This window comes from Paroedura picta, chromosome 2 (genome assembly GCF_049243985.1).
Source record: "Paroedura picta isolate Pp20150507F chromosome 2, Ppicta_v3.0, whole genome shotgun sequence".
Classification (NCBI taxonomy): domain Eukaryota; kingdom Metazoa; phylum Chordata; class Lepidosauria; order Squamata; family Gekkonidae; genus Paroedura; species Paroedura picta.
The window spans coordinates 984,760-1,008,532 of record NC_135370.1 but is presented as its reverse complement, the minus strand read 5'-3'; the positions used below and the strand labels follow the sequence as shown (position 1 = coordinate 1,008,532).

General features: G+C 48.9%; 1 protein-coding gene across 3 annotated transcripts in view; it reads left to right on the top strand.

The window, feature by feature from the left end:
- Window positions 1-23,773, top strand: part of TRAK2 (trafficking kinesin protein 2) — a 44,732-nt gene that overhangs the window by 8,266 nt on the left and 12,693 nt on the right. For 2 of the 3 annotated variants that reach the window (XM_077319149.1, XM_077319150.1), the window contains exons 2-10: window positions 3,630-3,900; window positions 4,972-5,163; window positions 12,601-12,677; window positions 15,230-15,346; window positions 16,402-16,611; window positions 18,593-18,671; window positions 20,017-20,147; window positions 20,244-20,318; window positions 21,236-21,373. In XM_077319149.1, coding sequence (XP_077175264.1) covers window positions 3,864-3,900; window positions 4,972-5,163; window positions 12,601-12,677; window positions 15,230-15,346; window positions 16,402-16,611; window positions 18,593-18,671; window positions 20,017-20,147; window positions 20,244-20,318; window positions 21,236-21,373 — 1,056 coding nt within the window. In that variant the 5' untranslated portion in view covers window positions 3,630-3,863. Of the gene's footprint in view, window positions 1-3,629; window positions 3,901-4,971; window positions 5,164-10,300; window positions 10,609-12,600; window positions 12,678-15,229; window positions 15,347-16,401; window positions 16,612-18,592; window positions 18,672-20,016; window positions 20,148-20,243; window positions 20,319-21,235; window positions 21,374-23,773 lie in introns of those variants that run through there. The other variant, XM_077319151.1, reaches the window with a different exon arrangement.

The window sequence follows — 23,773 nt, the reverse complement described above, 5'->3', positions numbered from 1 at the left end:
GGCCTGGTGTTTGTGGCTGGGCCCACAGCACCGATTCTGCAGGCGGCTTTGGCCCTCCCTCCTCCCGGGGAAGGCCTGGAGGGGATCAGGGGAGCTGCTGGCTCCCCACCGGCCAAACCAGGCCAGATGGGTGGCGGAGGTGGAGTGGATTGTGCCTGCCCCTCATCCCGCCAGTGCTGGGCCGGGCTCCCTGTTCGTTGGCACTACTCCCTGCTCCCACTGCCCCGCCTCTTGCCCGGGCCTCCTGCTCTGCCGCCATCTTCCATGGCAGGCCCCCCCCCCAACCCCTGCTGCTGTGTCCGCCGAGTCCAGGCACCCCCCTCTGTGGCTGCCCCCACTGCCGTCCCCATTGTCACCACTGCAGCCGTCGACCCTGATGCTGCTGCTGTTCCCACCTGGTGGAGTTAAAAAACTGAATCAGAAATTAGTAAATTAACTGATATTTATGAAATATCTGGGTCCATAGGGGATAAAAACAGCTCAGATTTTAAAAATGAAGAATTAAACATATTAGACATAAAGACAACGTAAAGATTATTGTATATAAAGCAAAATATTATTAATTAGAAGGAAATGTGCTAAACTAATAGCAAATAGGATCAAAGGAAATCAGGAAAAATATGGATTTCTGGAAGAAAGAAATTTTATAATAATTTGTACGGGGATAATAAGGTAAAGTCTTAAAGGATTGATAAATATGTTAGTAATGCAAACGTCTCACATTTAATTTCTGAAGATATAAGTTAGAGATTCAAATAAAAAGGAATTGATTAATACAGCAATTAACTCATTAAAAACAGGGTAGGCACCAGGAACATATGGATTTACAGCAGTTTTCTATAAACAATTCAAGGAAGTACTGGAATATCTTCTTTAAGATATCAGTCACTAAAACACGGGGGTTAAGGAATACCAAATATTTCATTATATTATGAATCATATCAATTAAGGCATATCATTCCCTTTCTATCACTTTATAAAGAATTAAAGAGACTAAATATTGATAGTGATAATTTAGTGGAATTAGGAAGTCATCAAGTTTTGTCTTCTAAAAAATTGGAGAGAAATATTACTTTGAGTTCAATGTCCACACTACATAGCCCAATATTGACCTTGAAAAAATGGAGGGAAAAATTGTACCCTGGGATCTCTCCCCTTATACCTATTTTTTTTCACCCTGACTTTCAGTCACTTAAACAGTATGATATGGGTGTGAAAGGATACCCAGGTACACAAATATAACGTAAAAATGTTATAAAATCATTAAAAGCAGATGGAGAAGGGGCTCTATCAGATATAAAACGTTTTTTTCCCTCCTGAGTACATGCATCCTCTCTTGGACTGGACTTCTCCCTAAGGAGCAGGAGGACATCTCAGTGGGCATTTCCCACCACTAGCCTAGGGAGGCAGGACTCCTTGGTGGTGGGAGGCACCCTCATCAGTCTTGTTCCTGCCTCGATGGGGAGTAGTAGGCAAGACAACCTTCTCTCACGTCTTTGTCTACTTTGCCCTTATCCTACCAACCAGCTTTATAAATTGTCATACGTGCTGGTCACGCTGAACATACAGGATAAATGGGAGGGCTTGTGGCTCCGTGGCAGAGCATCTGCTTGTTCTGAGAAGGTCCCAGGTTTAATCCCAGCAGTGGAAAGGATCAGGTAGGAGGGGATGGGAAAGACCTCTGCCTGAGACCTGGGACAGCTGCTGCCAGCCTGAGTAGACAAGACTGATTTGAAGGGCCTCGGGTACATTCAGTATAAGACAACTTCATGTGTTAAGCAGATAATGTAGTAAATGAATTCTGAATCACTCGTTGGCAAGTCTTCAGCTATACAGAAAGGGAAAGAAAAGGAGCATTCTCAGAACACTGAGACAGCTGAGGGATTGGACTTTTGGAAGCAAAATAGCTAGGTTTAAACAAAAATTAATTTATATTCCACAAGAGGAGTTGGGATGGGGCCTAACAAATTTAGAGAGATACTTTGAGGCATTTCAAATTAAACATTTATTGGATGCGGAGATAAACAGAGAAAGAAAATGGGTAAGGATAGAAAACGAAGTAAATAAGGGGAAAGGAAAATGGGGGGTGTTTACAAAGAATTTAACATTAGAAACTAAAGAAACAACAGGGCCGAGGGCGATTGCCCTCAGAGCCTGGAAAAGATGGGAAGGAGTATGGTCAGCAGACTTCGTGAAATGGATACCAGTAGAATTACTACAAGAACTAGATGACCCTATATGGTGGGAAAATTTAAAAAAGAAAGGGTTGAATAGAGTAAAGGATTTATTAGACCAATCGGGAGTAATGATATCAAAAGAAAAATGTATGGAATTGTTGGGGGAAAGGAATTGGTTGAGGGTCCACGGACTATACGAGGCTATGAGTAAACTCTCACGCTTAGGGATATTATCTAAGGATAGTCGGATGAAGGGGATTATGCAAAGAATGGAAACTGCAAAAAAAGGAGTAGTGGGGGTGTTATATAAGCTAATGGTAAGCGATGAGGATTATATAGGACGTGTGATTCAAATAAAATGGCAGAGGGACATCCAATTGCCTGATCAAGTAGTACATAAAATTATAAAGGGAAATAAACAGATAAAATTAGACAAATATAAGGAAATGACTAGAAAGTTAATTTGGAAATGGTATAGAACGCCGGCCCAGTTGGCGTATATGATAAAAGGGCTGACCCCAAAATGTTGGCACTGTGGAAAGGATAAGGGATATTATATACATATGTGGTGGGAGTGTACCGAAGTTTCTGAATATTGGAGAAATATAATTCAGGAAATGGAAAATATTCTAGGAATTACAATAGTGAAAGAAGCAAATATGTTGTTTGCAGGTATTTTGGGATATGATTTAAAGGAAAAAAAGGATCTCAAATTATATAAAGCCATGGTACTTGCAATACAAGCCGCTGTTGCTAGGGGATGGAAAGATAAATCAAAGTGGACATGGGAAAGCTGGTTTCAGTATCTCTATGAGGATGTTAGCTCTGAAATTGTGATCTGTTTAAGAGGGGAGGCCTTATGGGAAGAGAAAAAGGAAAGGATAAATAGTAATTGGACAAAGTATTTCCATTGGTTGAGGTCGACTGGGAACAGGGAGAGTAAGAATAAAGCCTTGAGCGGGATCAAGAAGCTGTGTACATGGTTGAAAGAGTTATAAGGAAACGGCAGGTAGGGTGGAGGGTGGGGGTGGAGTGAGGGAGGGAGAAAATGAGAAATGTAATTATAACATGAACAACTATTGTCAATAATCAAGATTGAATAAAATTTATTTTGTTGAAAAAAAAAAAAAGAACACTGAGACAGAAAATCATGAGCTTATTTTACTTGGAGTTTGTTGGGCAGAGTGGAATTAAGTAAATTGATGGGAGTATTTTGTTAGATGCTTCTGCAGGAGCTAAAATTTGGTGCTTGTGGATTAACTTGGGATTAGTTTTGCGAGGTGATCATTAGTGAATTGTTATCTGATTATTTGTTGTGTTATGACAACAGTACCAGGGGCACGTTTGTAAGATGCTCTGTTTGCTTGTGCTTTGAGTTCCGTTCATTAGCGTCTGGAACTTCTTTACACCCATACTTTTAATAGCTGCCTGCCTGTCTGTGTGTCTTTCAAGGTGACAGCTGTTCCAGGAAGAGCCTAAGGATGAGGTCCAAGTGGCAGAGCTGTCATCAACAAGTCTAAATTCCTCAGCCTACAAACCTCAACTGAGGAGAACTTACCGGCAGTGTCATGGCGAGTGGATGGTCCTCCTAACCCAAAGCCATCTTTCAACCAGAGTGAGAAGGGGCAATGCACAACGTAAAGCCAGGATGTCGTTTCCAGACAACTGAAGCGTGAAGCAAACCTCATGAATTTCAACCGCCGAGATTCAGAGAGCATCGCGGGTAAGATGGGAGGCTTTAGAAGTCATGCTGGCAATCGTTTTCAGGACCCCTTTAAATCTGAGATAATAGGCAGCTTTAGGACAAAACGAGACTTCACAGGCTATTGTGGTGGGGTTGCTTTGGGGAGAATAGGAAGCTTCCCCACAGGAGCAGAAGATGGAAAAAGGATAATTGCAGTACGAGAGAGAGAGAGAGAGAGAGAGAGAGAGAGAGAGAGAGAGAGAGAGAGAGAGAGAGAGAGAGAACTAACTAACTAACTAACTAACTAACTAACTAACTAACTAACTAACTAGAGCTGGAAACCCTGGTTGAGAAAGCCCGTCCTACCCTGTAGGGCGGGGGTGGCTAATCTGTGGCTCTCCAGAAGCCCTCCTTGGCTTGCAATTGTGGGGAACCCCTGCCGGCGTGTAGAGTGACAGGTGAGAGGACCGGTGCTTATCTGCAGACCATGGAGAGTTTTTGCGTGTTGTGAGATGTGCTAGAGAAAACCATTTTATTTGCCAGTATGTTTGTTGTGAGTCCTTTTGAGAGTTCCGGTGGAAAGGCCCTGTGAGGGATAAATGACCTGCCCCTTTTAGAGCCTGGTACTTTATTGCACATTCAGGTACACCCGGTCTCCTCAGAATATATGTTTACATTGGGATTGCAAAGAGAAGGCTGGTCCCTCGTTTGCAACTTGCATAGGGGGAAGAATGCTAACGTGGGAGAGCTACCTGTTCTGCAGATTGGTCATAAGAACTATTAATTTCATTCATCCAAATGAATCTGTAGTCTGAGAGCTAATTTCCAATAATATGGATTAGACCAAAGCTTGAGTCCAACGGCACCTTTAAGACCAACAATGTATAATTCTGGGTATAATTATTATACTTTGTTGCTCTTAAAGGTGCCACTGGAGTCAAACTTTGTTGTGTTGCTGGAGACCCACCTGAATCCATCTGCATGGGTTTGTCCAGTGTGTGATTTGAAAACGGGTGAATTTTTTCCAGCTCACTTCCCAAACCAGACCTGCAGCTTCGGCTTGTCCTTGATGAACTTGTGTCACACACGCTGCCTGCTGATACCTTTTAGATACCTGCCCTGAGGACCTCCCTGAAGTTGAGCTGGTGAGCCTGCTAGAAGAACAGCTGCCGCAGTACAAATTGCGCGTGGACTCCTTGTATCTCTCCGAAAATGAAGACTGGGCCCCGACTCCAGGCCACCACGGCCCCCTCCCTGAAATCACCTCTCCGGTCCTTGCCCAGGAGACCTTCCGTTACATGAGTAGGTATTTCTGTTCCTGTCAATGGCACCTTTCTTTCTTGAAAGACAGAAGCTTTCAGTCATGACTGAGCCGGGTGATGATGTGGGACAAAATGGGGGGGGGGGGGGGTTGGTGGCCTGCGAAGCATTTGCACACTAGAAATGCTCTTCAGGTGGATAAGTCGGTTAATGACCACGGACCTACCGTGAGTGACACAGTCTGGCTTCTGTTCCTTTGCATGAGGGCATCACTGTCAGGCCCCGGAGGAGGAGAAAGGGGGCCCAAGGAGAGCCGTGTGGGGCTTCCAGTGGATTGGACAGGAGACATTTTATTCCCAGCATTTCACCCTCTCTCTCTCTCTCTCTCCATCCACACTGCCTGCCAATATCTTAGGGTATCACTATCACTATTTTAAATTTTTTATTTTTATTTGATCCATTACAGTTTGGGCAAACGTGAATAGTTAGATAAATCTGCACGATTTTTCTCATAATGAGTTTGAAAAACGTTGGCCTTGGATGCTGGGTAACCTGAAGTTCCTATGTGATTTTTTTTTAAGATTATAGTTGTAATAGTCTGTGCAAAATCCACAAACTGGTATGTTTATTGGGGAAATCGTCTTCTGTGAGTTGAGCTGTAAAGGGCATTATAGCACCGGTATCCATACAGTAGAGTGAGTAGAACATAGAATCATAGAATTGGAAGGGACCTCCAGGGTCACCTAGTCCAACCCTCTGTGCAAGGCAGGACTCACAACTACCTGACCCCAATTCCATGCCCAAGTGATGCCCCCACCCAAAATCCAGCCTGGCCTGGAGGGAATTCACCAGATGCTGAAGTGTGTCCCTGAAGTCCAGGTCCAGTGGGCAGTGGTTGGCTAACACTGGCTCTTGCGGCCTGCCTGTTCTGCAGTGGAAGTTTTCAGCTGTTTCACGTGAAGAGTGCAAGAGTTACTCACAGGTTTGCATCCTGGGCTGCATTTCTGGAAGGCTGTTTATTCTTTGAAGGTGGCAGTGCACAGGGAGAGGGAAGCCAGAGAGAACAGGATTATTACTCACACTGCATAGTTTTATTACAGAACTATAATCAAAACTGTAAACCTGAATTGTTGCTGTCAGTGTGAAGACCACAGCATTGTGTTTAGTTTTTTCTTAAACTAAACATCGGTCACTCACCATACAAAGTTAACCTGCAGGGAATCCAAGGCATGTGGAATTGCACACGAGCAGAAGGAAGGGGAGTGTGTGGGTCATAATATTTGTTCCGAGGAACTTTTGTTTTTTGGTGCCATGGTTGGGTAAACAACAGTGGGGCGGGGGGGGGGGGGGGCGTGGGGAGCAAGGCACAGGAGCTAAAAAGAATTCCAGGCTGTTTAAAAATGGTTGTTTGGTTACCATAGAAAATATTGATCTCAAGGGGAGGGCAAGGCCCAGAAAACAAACAGAGTCTTGGAATCTTTCTTCTTCTTTCTTGAGGTTGTGTGTATGTCGGGGGTGGGGTTAAAGGTTTCATTTACAGCACAGTAAAAATATCAATACTGGTTAAATATTGAAGAATACAACTTTATATGCCCTCCCTTTGATCAAATACCTTTAACCTGTAGTGCCTTTGCCAAATGAATTGCTTTGTGTACGATTCACTTTCTGACTCCAGAAAAACAAAGCTCTGGGGTGGGGTGGGGTGGGGTGGGGTGACTGGGGAACATTAGATGAGCAAAGATGGAGCCCAGGGGCACCTTTAAGACCAACCGCTTTAGTCAAGGGAGGACTTTCCATTCTTCTGCCTTAAAGGAAACTTGGCTGGCCTTACAAGTGCTGCTGCCGGACTCCACTGTGCCAGACCCCCCTGGGGAGGGCGGAATCAGACCCGGCTTGCCAGATGAGAAGTCCGCACTCGGAACCACCACACCAGGCTGGCTTGCGCTCTGCAGGAGCAGTGGTTGGAGTGGCTGCAAAGAAGGGGAGGAATAGCACGATACGTTAAGAATATAGAGCCAGTTTGGTGCAGTGGTCAGGAGTGCGGACTTCTAATCTGGTGAGCCAGGTTCAATTCTGCACTCCCCCACATGCAGCCAGCTGGGTGACCGTGGGTTCTCCATGGCACTGATAAAACTGTTCTCTCCGAGCAGGAATATTAGCGCTTTCTCAATCTGACCCACCTCACAAGGTGTCTGTTGTGGGGAGAGGAAAGGGAAGGTAACTGTAAGCCACTTTGAGACTCCTTAGAGAAAAGCGGCATAGAAGAATCAAGAAGAGTGCTTGCACTCGAAAGCTCACGCCTTGAATAAATCTTTGTTGGTCTTAAAGGTGCTACCATCCATATGGGAGGAATAACTATTCAGCAAAGGTCCAGTCTCTTCCTTGCATGAGAAGGGTAAAAATAAAAGGAGTAGAAAATAATAGTGGTATTATGGTGAGGGTCTGCTATAGACCACCAGGCCAGGCAGAGGACTTGGATGAGATGCTTCTAGGCCAGATTCTCAGGCAGACCGGACCTCATGGTCATGGGAGTTTTCAATTACCCAGATATCTGTTGGAAGACCAGCTCTGCTAAAAATGAAAAGCCCAATAAATTCTTGACTTGTCTTGCTGACAACTTCATTTCCCAGAAAGTAGAAGGGGCAACCAGGGGGTCTGTTATTTTAGATTTGATTCTTACCAGTAGGGAAGAACTGGTTGATGAAGTAAAAGAGGCGGGTACGCTTGGTAGTCGTGACCATGTGATTCTGGTCTTTCTGATCTTGGGGAAGAGAAAAGCTGTGCATAGTCACACATACAGGCTGGACTTCACAGGAGCAAATTTTAACAAACTCCCACAGCCAGAATCCCGTGGTCAGAAAAACCTAAGGAAATGAAAGTCCAAGGAAGTCAGGAGTTTCTCAGAAGTGAAATGCTGAAGGCTCAATTGCTGACAATTCCCTTGATAAGGAAAACTGGGAGGAACCTACAGAAACCAGCGTGGCTCCATAAACAGCTTACCAAAGAATTCAGTGATAAGCGAGACTCATTAGGAAATGGAAGGAGGGCCATATAACCAAGGAGGAATGTAAACAAACAACCAATGCTTGTAGGGGGAGTGGTAGAAAAGCTAAAGCTCAGTATGAGCTTAGGCTAGCAAGAAATGCTAAAAACAACAAAAAGGGTTCTTTAGTTATGTTCAAAGTAAGAAAAAGAATAAGGACATGATAGGACCATTGCAGGGAATCCAAAGGTTGGGTTGCAAAATTTTTTTTTTTTTAAAGAAGCTTTATGTGACATGGGTGGGAATGCCCTGGTGACTGAGAGCTGGGCAAAAGCTGAGAGAGGGGCCTCTGGAAGGGCATGTTTTAGAAGTTGGGCTCCAAACCAGATACCTTGACCTTAGAAAGACTAGTTGGAGCAGCACCTCACAGATTAATCTTTGCCACCCAGCAAGCTTTTCGATGTTGGTTTCATCCATGAGTGCATCCCTCACCGTAATTTGAGCACTGAGGAAGACCCTTCGGGGTCAAAACACTTTGGGTCCACTCTGTGTTGGTCTGTTCCATGTGCAGCTAGAAATGCAATGTTTTTACATTATAACAACTATGTTTTAATATGTTGAATGAGTACACTTTATGTAATAAATATCTGAAAATTTTAAAAATTATTTTGCAGCTCAACCTATGCAGCTCTCTCTGTCCCACCTCCCTCACAGGGTGTCTCTTGTGGGGAGGAGAAAGGGAAGGGGACTGGAAACCACTTTGAGACTCCTTTGGGTAGAGAAAAGTGGCATCTAAGAACCAACTCTTTTTCTTCTTCAGTGATCTCAGGGCTCTCTCAGCCTCCCCTCCCTCGCAGGGTGTCTGTTGTGGGGAGAGGAAAGGGAAGGAGATTGTAAGCTGCTTTGAGACTCCTTCGGGTAGGGAAAAGCGGCATATAAGAACCAACTCTTCTTCTTCTTCTTCAGTAATCTCAGGGCTCTCTCAGCCTCCCCTCCCTCACAGGGGGTCTGTTGTGGGGAGAGGAAAGAAAGCCACTTGGAGACTCCTTTGGGTAGAGAAAAGCGGCAGATAAGAACCAATTCATATAGAAGATGGAACAGAGTTGTTATCTGTTAGACCAGACCAACAGGTTGAAATTAATTCAAAAGAATTTTTGGCTAAACCTCTGGAAGAAGTTCCTGACAGTTATAGCGATTTCTCAGTGGAACAGGCTTCCTTGGGAGGTAGTGGGTTCTCCTTCTTTGGAAGTTTTTCAGCAGAGGCTAGGTAGTCATCTGACGGAGAGGCTGTTCTTATGATCTTAGGCAGGTGGTGAGTGGGTGGGCAGGAAGGGATGTGCCAGGGTTTGTCTCTTGTGGCCCTTCCTTGCATCCCCAGGGAATTGCTGATCACCACTGTGGGATGGGAGGTGAATTTCCTCCAGGCCAGGCTGGATTCTGGAGGTTTTTGGTGGGGGGATCACTGGGGCATGAAACTGGGGTCACCGTGGGTGGGCATGTAGTTGTGAATTTCCTGCATTGTGCAGGGGGTTGGACTAGGTGGCCTTGGAGGTCCCTTCCAACTATGATTCTAACGGAATGGATAGGCCTCCGTTTCAGGGCAGGAAAAGGAAATGCTGTTGTACTCAAAGAGTGGCTTAACGGGGAGAGGCGTTGCCAGCGGCCATTTCAATATAAAAGAAAAGGGCCGTCAGTCACAGCGGACTTCTGGCAACCCTGAAGGGCTTTCCGGGCAAGAGGCGTTCAGAGGTGGTTTCCCTTTGCCTTTGAGAAAAGCGAGGTGAAGAAGCCACCCTTCAGGTAGTGAAAAGCAAATTAAAAAAAAAACCCAACTCTTCTTCCAGAAGGGGACCAGACAGATTTGTGGAGGATGAGTCCAGCCATTGTGAGCAAAGGGGAACCTCCACATTCAGAGGCAGCAGACATCTGACTCCCAGTTTTAGGAAGCTGCCGTGGAGAAGCCCTTGCCCTCCCTGTCCTGTTTGCCGACTGGTTGGACACTGTGTGAAATGAGGTGGGTCTACATGGACCCCTGGCCTCATCCGCATCTTGTTTTCACAGTTTGTGGAATGAAATTAGCCCAAGCAGGTGAGAGCAGTTTTAGAGTAAGGCCGTCTCCAACTCACAACCGGAGACAACAGAATTGCGAGTACACCGAGCTAGGCCGAGCTAGGGAACTGGGGCGACCCACTTCTTTTGCCCTCCCGACTGTCGTGTGTTAGCTGGGTCTGCGCTGGCAGCACCATGTCGCAATCTGGCGCCTGTTTTTATGGCACGGCTGCTTCAAAGAGTGCTGGTTTGATGGACAGCTGGGCAAGCGCCAGGTCGCCTTTATTGTGGCAGCGCCGTGTGGTGTGCTGCAGAACCAGAAAACAAACTGAACGGGCACGGCTGCTTCCAAGCTAGTCCTGCCGGCGCGTCCGCGTCCTGGAGCTGGGGCATGGCGCTGGGTGCCAGGGAGATGAACCAGAACGAGGAGCTGCTTTCGGTGTTCAGCCTTCAAGGTGAGGGGGCCGCATCCTGCTTACGGCTTTCCAGAAACGGTCGGGGGGGGGGGGTCTCGATGGCACAGCGACTTTGTTCGGCTGTACCTGATGGTGGCCGTGGTGGATGGAGGTCTTCCTGGCTCCCCAAAACCTGGGGTGACCATTCTTGTTATTCTAGCAAGGCATTAGATTGGGCTTCACGGTGCCTGCATATTTGTGGGCTGTCTCCATGATGCGCTTTACTGATTCACTGCTCTTTTACTCTCTCCTCATACCTGTACTCTGAGGGTTCCTGTTTCATTGTCTGAGGAAGTGTGCCTGCACGCAAATACTCACACCTTGAATAGAACTTTGTTTGCCTTAAAGGTGCCCCTGGGCTCCAATTTTGTTCGGCTGCTTCAGGCAGATGTGGCTACACACCTGAATTCATCTCCCCTCCTCCATCAGCTATAAAGCCATCAATAATGTCTGCTTGTTTGTATTCCTGAGTTTCTCGGAGGAAGGAAAAGGCACCTCCAGGGTGCTCCTCCCTTTGATTCTTGTCCTCCCTGCAGCCCCTCCAACTAAGCTGGGCTGAGAGGCCACAGGCGAGCTTCCTAGCTGGAGAGGGGCTCCCAAGTCCAAGTGCTGCTCTAACCCATAATACTTCACCGGGTCAGGGTATAAACAGGCCCAGGTGTGTGATCGGCATTTGCTGCAGGGCTCTGCATTGAAATCAGATTGTGCCCCCCTCCGATTTTGGCCTTGGCCTCAAGCTCCACCGAGCTCTTTTCCAGCCCCCTCTAACCAGTTCTGTCTTGGTGTGCGTGGCATGGACATGTGGGGTTAGTGGAAGATTTAATAGACCTTTCTTGTGTCAGTGTTTCTAAAACCAGTTTCTGACTTCACTGTTTTGAAGAAGAGGTTTTTTACAACATACCCCACTTTTCACTGCCTGAAGGAGTCTCAGAGCAGCTCCAGTCTCCTTCCCTTGCTCTCCCCACAGCAGGCACCCTGTGAGGCAGGTGGGGCTTAAAGAGCTCTGACAGAACTGTTCTGCGGGAGCAGATCTAATGGGACTGTGACTAGCCCAAGGTCACCCAGCTGGCTGCCTGTGGCCGCCCCTCTTAACCACGAAGCCAGGCTGGTTCTTCCTCCCTCGCGTTGTGCATCCTTGTGGCCACTGAAGCCAGTGCTCCTCTTACTTGGAAGTTCTCGAGGGGACCCTGCTGGGCCACCATGCACAAGGGACCGGGCCCTGGGCACTCTGTTCTGCAAGACATAAGTGCTTGGCCCCTGCCGAGACCTCGGCCCAGCAAGGCTCGGGTGGGTGTGACCCTGTGGGCCAGCTCCTCAGACGGGGCTAGCACTGCTGGGAGTGGCTGGAGAGGCTGTTTGCACAGGCCCCGTCTGTCTCGGGCACGGGGGCTGGGGCTGGGGCTGCGCTGGGATCGTCTGCAAACTTGAGGAAGTTTCTGATTTTGTTGCTAAATGTAGATTGTCTGTGGAGGAGGAAGAAACGGGAGAAATGTGCAGAGGGCACAGGTGCTGATAGCGGTGGCAGAAGCACAAACATGCACCCGCACACCGTGTTGTGGCTGCTGGCGTTTTCTCCTTTTTCCCGTGCCCTTTCCTGCCAGCTCTTCTTGAGCCTCCTCCCTTCCCTGGCCGGATCTCACAAATCCCTGCCGGGTAACTCAAGTTCCATCCCTTCCGATGCAGGAAATGGAAACGGCCGGTTTATCTCTCCCCGTTCTTTCTCGACACGCAGTCCTGTCATCCAGGGCCACGGACATGCTGAGAGAGGAGCCTGACAGATGTTTGTCACTCTTTTTACTCCCGAGTGTGCTGATATCATGATCATTTCATGCTCGGATTTCGCGGGGGCCCTTGTTCCGGAAGCCCCCTGTGGCTCCAGGGGGCCTTCCCTCGAATCCTCTCTCGTGTCCTGGGAAGGTCCCCAGGAGGCCACTGCCGCTGTGCACCGCAGTTCTGCATGAATGACGCTAAGGAAGCTCTCTTGGTTTTCAGTTCTTGGCACCGACAGCAGAGAGCAGGCGATGAAAAACGGCAGCGATGTGGAAGTGGTTACTCATCTGCTGGCAGAGGTAGGCCCGCTCACTCGCTGTTCTTTTTATGGCGTTGGTTTACACGGCAGATTTATCCTTCCGTCCCAGATCCCCTTAAACGCTTTAAGGAAACAAAAGTGTTCTAAAAATCCAGTTTTGGGGAAGCTGAACTGCAGCAGGCTTTAGCCTGAGCATAACTCACGTATTTATTGATCTCGCCTCTCCCTACAGCCACGAGTGAGGCAGCTCACTATGCAAGGAGAGCACAGAAAGTGAATTAAAAATAAAGCCACACACAAGGGAGAGCCCCCATAGCTATGAAGCTGACAGACTGCTTGGGCTGGCCCGCATTGTAGCTAATGGATGGTGCACTAACTGAGCGTCAGGGCAAGAGTTTGGCAAGGACACGGTCCATGGCAGAGACGGGCAGACAGAGGGAGGGGGCCATTTTCACGGCATCCTGCCATTGCAGAGGCGTTCAGAGGCCCGCTCATCATGGGGCAGCCTTGCCCGCCGGGTCTTTACCCAGTCAAAGGCACCCAGCTTTGGGCCGAGTGATCTGCGTGTAGAGAAGGGAGGGAGCGGGGGGGGGGTATCGAGGGATAGACCACCCCAAGTTCACATCAGATGCCTCCCGGCTTCTCGAAAGACTCCTCAGGTGCTGGACCTCTCCGAGGGCATGGGTTGGATCCAAAGGGGCATTTCTCTATGGGTGCCAGGTGTGCTGGCCGTGGAATCTCCCCCACCCACCCACCCTCCATAATCCTGTTCTTAGGAGCCTCCTCTGCCAAGAACACACTGCAGGGAGCATTTCAGGCTGCTGTGGCAGGGGAAGAAAAACAAACAGATGGTCACTGAGTTGTAGGATAATCAGACCAAGGAACAAATCTGTATTGAGGCTATGAGGGGTAGCTGTTTATTCAAAACTGTAGCTGAAAACCTCACCCGTTGAACTGGACTTCCTCAGCAGCCCATTTCATTCAGTTTCAGTAAAACAATATAAATTTTACAGAGAGAGACTTACCCAAAACGAATGAAAACACAGTGTTTTACTCTTGACTGAAATTGTCATGCATGACATGGTTTCTCAATGAAATTCTGCTTTTGTAGCTTTCTAAAGAAGAGCCTCTTGTGGCGCAGAGTGGTAAGGCAGCAGAAATGTTGTCTGAAGCTGTCTGCCCATGAGGCTGGGAGTTCGATCCCAGCAGCCGGCTCAAGGTTGACTCAGCCTTCCATCCTTCCGAGGTCGGTAAAATGAGTATCCAGCTTGCTGGGGGGTAAACTGTAATGACTGGGGAAGGCACTGGCAAACCACCCCGTATTGAGTCTGCCATGAAAACACTAGAGGGCGTCACCCCAAGGGTCAGAGATGACTCGGTGCTTGTACAGGGGATACCTTTACCTTTACCTAAAGAAGGTTATTTATGCTCCCTCTAAATGTAATATCAGAATGTTATTTGTTTGATTGTTTTTGGATCTTGTATCCATCTGACATCTTCTACATGTTATAAATAGAATACAGATAAACCAGTTCAGCTCGTGTGGTTTTCAGCTGTCTTTCAAATAAGCAGTTTCACTTCTCACAGATTATCTGTCGCAGGGGAAATCACTCCATGAGCCTTTGAGTCTGCAGAAGTGCCCCGTCTACCTTTCTTCTTATTTACACCCAGGGATGGGTGGGGCTTGGACCCATCCCTGATCTGTGAGATTATTGCGAGGTTCATGCTAATTAGACCCCCCCCCCCCCGGTATGAATGATCTGCATGCAGCCAACTGAGCATTTGCGTGAGCCGATGACTGTAGATGAGAGAGAGTTTCGTACTGACTCGTTTGTATCCCGCCTTCTTCCCTGGTTGGGGGCCCAAAGTGCCTCATAACACAGGCACCGTGAAGAATGAGAGTTTCCAAATATCCCCTCCCCGGTCGGTCTCTGGCAGGAGACTTTCCTGGCAGCTCTAGGCTCCTGCCCTCCGGCTCAGAGGCTCCCAGGCTGGATGCTTCCTCTCTAGAATTCGTGCCATACAAGGCGGTCACGGCAGCTGGTTCAAATGGCTTTAAGTCCACAGAAGGGAGGTCCCCCAAGGACCGCGAGCCACCAGAATGCCACACGGAGCCTCCTTGCTCAGAGGCAGGGGATCTCTGGAGGGCTGGTGGCTGGTGGGACGAACCAGGATGGGAAGGAGGCTGAACGTTGTTAGGGAGTCGTCTTGGGTTTTGCTGGCAGCTGCTTAGGAGTGTCGCTTCTCCCTTTCCGAAGCCCCTTGTATGCTGACATCGCACCACAAAGGCATGCGTTGCCCCTCGTCCCATTCCCTCTTCTGGGTCTTCTTAGGCACAGCGGGGGGGGTGGTTTGGGGGGCGACGCCTGAGTCACGTCGAGTGGACATTAAAGGAAATATCATGAGGTGCACAGTGGACAAAACGGATGCATTTCATTTTGAGAGTAGAATTTGGATCCCTGACCCTCCCCTTCCTGTGACATGATTCTTGGTCTCACGTGCACGCTGGCCTGCGGGGCCTGGTCTGGAAAGGCCGGAGGCCACAGTCTTACGAGGGGAAGAAATGAACTTGGCGTTGGTGTTTCTGAACAGAGGGATCGGGACCTGGAGTTGGCTGCTCGGATCGGCCAGGCCCTCCTCAAGCGGAACCATATCCTGGCGGAGCAAAATGAAGCTCTGGAAGAGCAGCTGGGCCAAGCGTTCGACAAGGTGAGCAGCAGCGGGAGAAGGGGGAGAAGGTTTTGGGGCTTGACTGGCACGCGGAGTGGCAAGTTGGAGCTCCATCGGGGTTTACAGCAAGGGGAACAGGGCCTCTGTCTGGGACAGGGCAGAGCTGAGCAGAAGAGGGTGACGGCTCACCTGCAAAGACTCTCTCTCGCTCACTCATGGAGGAGGCAGGAGGGGGAACTGCTGTGGTGATAAGAACAATTGCATATGGATCCAGTGTAAAAATATTAGTGTTTAGGGTTGGTCCAGCTCTGCCTTATTTTTATAGCTACCCAAGCAAATTTGGCAATGACAGTCAAACATCACTACTTGCATGTAGTAATGGGAAGGCAAATGAGCTCTCTGGGGAACCTGAGTCAGATCTCTGTCCTTAAATAACGAGCCCGTCTTGAGCTGTGGAGGTGCCACGCTCCCACACTACTGCTGGGTCGGATCTGAGATGAGTTTCCACCCGTAATGCTCAGTATTGCTTCAGACAGATTAGCCCTTCCTTTGGCCGGTTTCTCCCCACGGCAGACCCTTCCCTTTGCCCAGCCATGCTGTTCCTTGAGATGCCCGTGGCCATCCAGGGACACAAGTGGGAGGGAGATTCAACGGGCCACAGCGGGAGCAGGGAGGGGGAGACCACCCTTCAGTCTCTGCCCACAAGCCCTTAAGGTTGGAGCCCAAAGGGACCGCCTGCACAGCATTCCAAGAACTGTCCTCCTTTCTTCTCTCTTCAAGGCCAGATTTAGGGAACGTCGTCCTCACCCCTCAGAACCACCGTGCTTTATTAATTGCTTCATTTATCATTTATTAGAGATTGGAGTTAATATGATTATCGTCTCTCTGAGATCCATATTTGGTGGTGCCACAATGTCAACAAAAAAAACAACAACCCTGCAATAACTGTGGCATGAACTGTCGCTAATGAGGAAGAGGAGAAGGCAGGGATGGGGCCGGGGGGGGGGGGGGCGGGACGTCCTATTCCGTGTCTCTCTATCGGGGGCCGTGCGAAGTTGGCTGTGTTCATGGAACAAAACCTTGTTTCACATCAGGTTCACCAGCTGCAGCACGAGCTGACGAAGAAGGACGAACTGCTCCGGGTCGTGTCCATCGCTTCTGAGGAAAGCGAGTCGGACTCGAGCTGCTCCACGCCCCTCCGCTTCAACGAATCCTTCCACTGGTCTCAGGGGCTCCTGCAGCTGGACACGTTGCAGGACAAGCTCAGGGAAATGGAGGAGGAGAACCTGGCTCTTCGCACCAAGGTGAGTGGCCCCCGGGCACCTGGTCGAGCGGCAGGGAAGAAGGAGCACGGAAGGAAGGCGCTGAAGGTTGGCGGGGGAGGCGCCGGAAGGGGAGGGAGGCTCTCCGGGAAACACGGCGGTTGTGACCCACCAGCAGCCCTGCTAGGGAAGAGGGAAGAGGGAAGGCTTCCTTACCGCTGTTCTGTGGAGGATGAGTAGCCTGAGGGTGATCGATTTCTAAATCTCATCAAGGCGTGCGGCAGGTAAGCCCCACGGGACGTAAGGAAGCTCCAGCTGTCCTTTGTGGTAAGCAAGGCTGAGGAAGCTGCGGATGGCCGTTCCCTTTAGGTTTTGCCATGATTGACTACTTTTCTCATGCATGCATATTTTAAAAAAGATTACTCATTCTTTTCCCTCTTTTACACCCCTCTGGATATTCAGTGTAGCGATAATCACAGCTATAGGTAAAAGTATCCCCTGTGCAAGCACCGGGTCATGTCTGACCCTTGGGGTGACGCCCTCTAGCGTTTTCATGGCAGACTCAATACGGGGTGGTTTGCCAGTGCCTTCCCCAGTCATTACCATTTACCCCCCAGCAGAAAGCTGGGTGCTCATTTTACCAACCTCGGAAGGATGGAAGGCTGAGTCAACCCTGAGCCGGCTACTGGGATCGAACTCCCAGCCTCATGGGCAGAGCTTCAGACTGCATGTCTGCTACCTTACCACTCTGCACCACAAGAGGCTCTAATCACGGCTATACTGACTTGCATATCCCTCCTCCCCGATTGTGCATTTCTAGAATGTGAGTTAAGGATCCGGGATCTCAAGTAAAGTTCATTCAGATCTCCTGTGAGCATATCCTTTTTTAACCGGACATGCTGGGGATGGAGCCTGGGACCTCCTGCCACTGAGCCCCGGCTGCTGTTCTCCTCTCTCTCTGGTTCTCTGTCTGTCTGTCTGTCTCTCTCTCTCTCTCTGTCTCTGTCTCTCTCTCTCTCTCTCTGTCTCTGTCTCTGTCTCTGTCTCTCTCTCTCTCTCTCTCTCTCTCTCTCTCTCTCTCTCTCTGTAAGGCCTTAAAGATATATGTCGCAGCAATCTAGCATTGTAAAGTACCATTGCAGCCGTGGCTTAAATATTGCCAGTTTTGATTTTGATCGATGGCACTATCATTCTGAGAACTCTTTTTAGCATTTTAGTGCATTCTATGATAGAGTTGTAAACTTTAACCACATGTTTGGTTTTTACACATTAATTTTTACACAGTTGAAGCCATGCCAAGGTGAATGGTGAGGCTTGGCACCTGGTGTGCAGTCACCTCCGCATTTACTTTGCCCTGGAAATTGAACAGGTGATAACATCAGCACGAAGTTCAAAAAAAGACAGGCGTCATCATGGTCACTGTGCGGTGCCATATGAGTCCTGCGCCTCTCCCCAAACAAACTTGCTGTGTGGGGTTTTTTGCTTTTTATGCTATTGAGTCCTCTGTTCTTCCCTAAAATATAGCCTGCAGTTGCTTGTGGAGCTTGCAGTCCAGTCCACATTGATGAATAAGCCAGTGGGCAGTCTAATTCCCCGCCATATCATCCCCTCGCACGACTGTTGTTCATGTGCAGAAGTGCCCTCCTTCTGACCTTCCCAGTTCCCACTCCAGTCAGCAGCCATCTTGCCTGCAGAAAGCTGCACGTGCAGGGCAGCTGGATATCCCTCGTGGGGTTGTCTTTATTGGTATGGCCGAGAGCCAGTATTGGTACCGTTGGACATCTCGTAGAGTCCTCCGTTATGATATCAGCTGTCTTATTCTAGAATTATGGGTGACAGATCTTTGTAATCGTCCACGTGCGTGGTGGAAGCAGGGGAGCGTGGCTTTGGACACCAATGGCAGTGTTGAAATTCTCACACACAATTGCATTCTGCTTCTGAGTTGGAGGTGGGAGAAGGTGGAATGTGTCTAGACGTAGGACCAGCTTGAAACTAACATGCGGTCTCTTCCCTGTCCTCGAAGGCCTGCCGATTGAAGACCGAAACCATAAGCTACGAAGAGATGGAGCAGCAATTGGTCAGCGACTGTGTCAAAGAGATCCGTAAGTAGCTATCAGTATGGCCACGTAACCACATTCAGGGTGGACCCCTCTATCCTGTCTGATATAAATGATTAACATGCAGCAATGTGTATGCTTTTCTACTTTGGATTTATAAAAATAGGCGTACACACAGCAACTGATAGGTGTTTTTTCTAGTCTAAATTCATACAAATATATCTGGACACAGCAAAAAGAGAAACGATTGGATTTCACGACAGGGACAGTCCATTACAAGGCAGTTTCTCACTGGCACGGGCAACATCACAGTTCGGTTGAGATGGTTGATCTTATTTATTTGTTTGTTTATTTATTTGCAGTATTTATCATCCACCTTTCTAGCTGAGGCTCAAGGTGGGCCACACAGGATAAGTCAGTATGATCAACATTAGATACACAATGCAGAATTGGATTGCAGAAATCGGTAATAACTGGAAATCTGACACATTAAACAGCACAGCAATTACTTAGGAGGAGCCTACTGGACAGCAGTAGAGACAATGCAGGATGGCTTCGTCTTGAGCCGTTACAGTGTTAGTTCACTGCAGAATAACTAGTAGGATTAAGGAAAATAAAACTTCCAGATGGATTTGCAAAAATATGGAAGCTTTTCAAAAAAAAAAAAGAAAAAAGTCCTGCACAGATTTGAACTTTATCTGCAGCTGGTAAAGGATTGTTTTAAATTATTGTTATCATGACAGTAGGTCATTCCACACGCATTGCAGAAGCCTTTCTCAGCGTTTATACCATTGTGAAATCCGTGAAACATTTTTCAGGCTTCCAGAAGCCCCGGAAGTGGCTTCAATCATGCAGAAGGTGGTTGAGAAGTCTAGCCGTGGACCTGCCCACCCGGGGCCCCTCTAGGCCCATCACTGGCCATTGGGCAGGGCAGGTCTACATTACCATATATGAACAAGTCACCCAATAAATGTTAACAATTTTTTAAAAATATAAAAGATTAATTAACTCCCCCCCATTCAGGAAACCCTTCCAGGGGTGTCCAGAAACCCCACGGTTTGACAAAACCCTAGGTGAGAAAGCCCACATTAGAGAATGCACTTTTATTAATTTTTTTTTAGGGTTTGCATTTTAGTGTAAACCGCTGCAAGTCTCTTTGAGAGCGATGGTATACAAGTCCAAGAATAAATGAAAATAAATTAAAAATAAATTCGGTGTGCTTTTGCAGCTGGATTTTCCCGCGTGAAGCAGGAAAATCTACTTTGAAAGTGCGTCATCCAACGTGTGCGGAATGCTCCTGTGCCCTGGGGATGGGCTCTCTTCATGCTGGGGGAGCTTATTCCAGCCCCCTGCTGCCTGGCCCGACTGCATCCCCACTTGTGTGTTTCAGGAGAAACCAGTGCTCAGATGGCCCAGATGAGTGAGGAGCTGGCAGCAAAGAACGAAGAGCTGCTCCATTACCAGGAAGAGATCTCCTCCCTCCTGGCCCAGGTGGTGGATCTTCAGCACTCGATCAAAGAGGTTGGTGGGCTTGGAGCTCAGGGGGAGGAGGGGTTGGGGCCCCGGCGGTTTGGTGCTTCAGGAAGGGGATGCTGATGAGTCTCTTTCGCCCCCCAGCATGTCATCGAGAAGGAAGAGCTCAGACTTCACCTACAAGCTTCCAAAGATGCCCAGCGACAGCTGACGGCAGAGGTAGGGCCTTTGAAAAAACACACACACACTTTGAGAGGTGAGGCCAAATGGGCAGAAGTAGCGAAAGCAGTTTTCCTTTTAAATTTGTGGAATGAAGCAACATCAAATTACTTTTTCCTTATAATTTGAGCAGAATTTAACGGCCAACTGAAAGACTTGCCGGGGTGCTGGGAGTGGGCAAATTCTTGAAAATAGAATGCTGCAATGTTGGATTCTTAGCTAGAATGGGGGCTTTTTTGCCAGTTTTTATGAAACTTGAGAAGAAAATTAGAAAAATACAAGTAGGAGACCTCAAGGTCTGGGGGGGGGGGTGTTATCTCTTTCCCCCCTGTAGCTTCCTCCTCCTCTGTTTCCTCTTTCCCTTCCTTAGCAGGCCGTACAGCCTCTCCCCTTCTCTTGCTTCTTTTTTTCCTCCCCTCCCTCCCCGTCTTCCTCTTTTCCTCCTTCCCTTCGTCAGCATCCTCTCCCCAGGAAATCTTAATATCAGTAGTGAGGCTTCCCTCCATCAATGGACATGACAGTGAGGACCCCTTGCAGTGATACGTTGGCCCCCAGGTTCACTCTCTGCTCTCCCCAGCTTTGCTTTAGCAGAATCAGGGCTTGGAAAGTTCAGCAATATTGTTGAGGTTGCCTAGCAACCTCCAAAATGCCCCCTGAGAGCTCAGTAGGCATTCTTTCATTGAAGCAACAGGTGCTGTTTCTATTTCCTTCAGGTCTGTAGATAAATCCCCCCCCCCTCCTCCACTGCCCCTGGCTCTATTGATCATATCCTTTATGACATGGTTCGTAATTAGATTTGTGAAACTGATCTACTTGAGCAAAGCAAGAGGACATAAAGTAGGGACTAAGGAACGTATGGATAATACTTTGTCAGCCAATCTTTTCAGATAGTTTATTGACTGGCCGCCTTTTTGCAGCTGCACGATTTACAAGAGCGGAACGCAGAGTGTCTGGGGATGCTGCAGGAATCGCAGGAAGAAGTGAGAGGGTTGCGCAGCAAGTCCAGCCCTGCTGTTCTCCTCGGCCGCCCACAGTCATACGGAGCGTTTCCTGGGGTAAGATGGCCAGCCCTCCCAGGGCACCCAGCAAAGCCTGCCCACCGAGCGGAATCTGTAATGCTGGCAACTGGTCTGAGTGACGTGAAACCCCAAGGTCAGAGTCCGGGGTGGCTGCCCTCGTCTCTCAGAACGCTCACGACCGCGAGCGCCAGCCAGCGCCTCTTAGGACTCCCTGCCTTACATTTAGCCTCCAGTTTGCTTTGGAGGAACGAGAATGTCCTGAGTCCTCCTACTGTGGCCTCTGGGTCACTTTTCAGTGTGTCTTTCAAAGGGCCGGGATTGTGCTTTGAGCAGGAGAGTTCAGAGCGGTGGGAGTTCCCAGAGACCCCCTTTGCTGTTCAGTTTCTTTGCTGCCATGATGTTACAGCCTGCAGGGCCCTCTGCAGTCCCCTCTCTGCTAGCTGAGGACCCCATTGCCCGCCTTGTCCCTCTACGCTGGCGCTCTAGCAGCAAAGAGAAAGGCAGGAACGGATTCCTCGGACAGCTCTTTTGTCACCTGTGAGTCCAGACAGCCTGTGGAAAAAGCTGCTGCCTCATTTTTCCCCTTCATTTATTCTGGTGCGGTTGGGGAGGGGGCCAGGGAGGGACGGGGAAGGCAGTTCAGTGTGTAGTCCCCGGGGGCTATGCCGTCTGAGGAATGTTGGTTGCAGTTACTCATATGGACTGGGAGGGCCACAACAAAGTGTCTTGTGGCACCTGAAAGATCAATATACTTACTGTCAGGCGCATGAAGTTTACAGATACGCACCCAGAGCTGCAAGCAGGACACGGGGGGAGGGGCCCACAAGAGCACGAGATCCAGCCAGAAGTCTGATCTGTGCAGGGATGGGCTCCTTGGAGTAAGAGCCAGCTTGGTGTTGAGAGCGGTTAAGAGCAGTGGCCTCTCATCTGGAGAACAGGGTTTGGTTCCCCACTCCTGCTCCACACGCAGCCAGCTGGGTGACCTGGGGCCAGTCACAGTTCTCTCAGAGCTCCCTCAGCCCCACCTACCTCCCAGGGTGTCTTTTATGAGGACAGGAAGGGAAGGCGATTGGAAGCCGCTTTGAGACTCCTTCGGGTGGTAAAAAGCGGGGTACAAAAGCCCAGCTGTTCTTTTTCTCCCAGGAGTTATGAGCCAGAGAGGGATCAGCTCAGCTGAACCGGCAAGGGAGAGGGGGGAACCTTCCGCAGGGAACCGGCCATTCCCAGAGTGCAGCCGGGTCTGCCAGGGAGAGGCTGCCAGTGATCTGCAGCTCAGCAGCTTCTCCTTCAGCCTTGAGCATCCGTCGTGTGGGTTGCTCCCCTGAAGTGTTGGGAGCCATTCAGAAACCCTACAGATGGGCGTGGCTGCAAGAGACGTGAGCCTTAAAGGAAGACGGAATGAAAACCTTCAGGACCTTTGATCGATGGCAGCTGAACTGGATGGGCGAAGCTCGTCAGGCCCTGGGATGCAGGGCATCAAGGAAGTCCGGGGTCCCCATGCAGAGGCAGCCGGGGCAAACCACCCCTGTCGTGCCGTGAAAACACGCTGAGGTTGCCAGAACTCGGCTGTGATGAATAGATGTATTTGCAGTTTCTTCCACCGGCAAGGGTATCAACGTAATTGCAGTCTCTCTGCCTAGGGAAGACTCCATGTTACCCCTATACAAAAAAAAAGATGGACGGTAAAATGATTTTTTCCAATTTAAACAAGTTGCAAATTTTATTGCAAATAAAGGAAGGAAAAAGGAAGGAAGCGCGGAAGGAGAAGGAAAGAAATGAAGGCAGGAAGGAAGAAGGGAGGGAGGGTTAATATATTTATTTATTTATTTTTATTATTTATTATTTGATTTATTTCCCGCCACTCCCTGCGTAGGCTCGTGGCGGGTGACAGTTGTCCTAAAAATCCCATGAAAAGACATTAAAAATCATAACATAACATGGCGGCAGCCAATCACAATCTACTCCCACCTACCAAGGCGATAGAGAATGGGGGAGGTGATGTATACTTCAGAGCCCCTGGGGGGGGGGCAACGCTCTACCTCGCAGACCCCAGCCTCAACCATAGACCTGGCGGAAAAGCTCCGTTTCACAGGCCCTGCGGAAAGCTGACAAGTCCCGCAGGGCCCGCAGCTCATCCGGGAGCTCATTCCACCAGGTGGGGGCCAGGACCGAAAAAGCCCTGGCCCTGGTTGAGGCTACGCTTCTCTAGATCTGGGAACGACCAATAGATTTTCCCCTGCAGAGTGGGGGAATTTATATACCGCCGTTTACACAATAAACGAATAGAAATATACAGTAAAACCCCTTGAATCCCCCAATTACACTGTTAAAATGGCGGCAGCTAATAAATCAGTGTATCCCCTCGAGCCGCCAGGCCACAGTCTTGCTACCCTGCTGAGGCAAGTGGGGACAGATGGACACAGTGGAGATATTCGA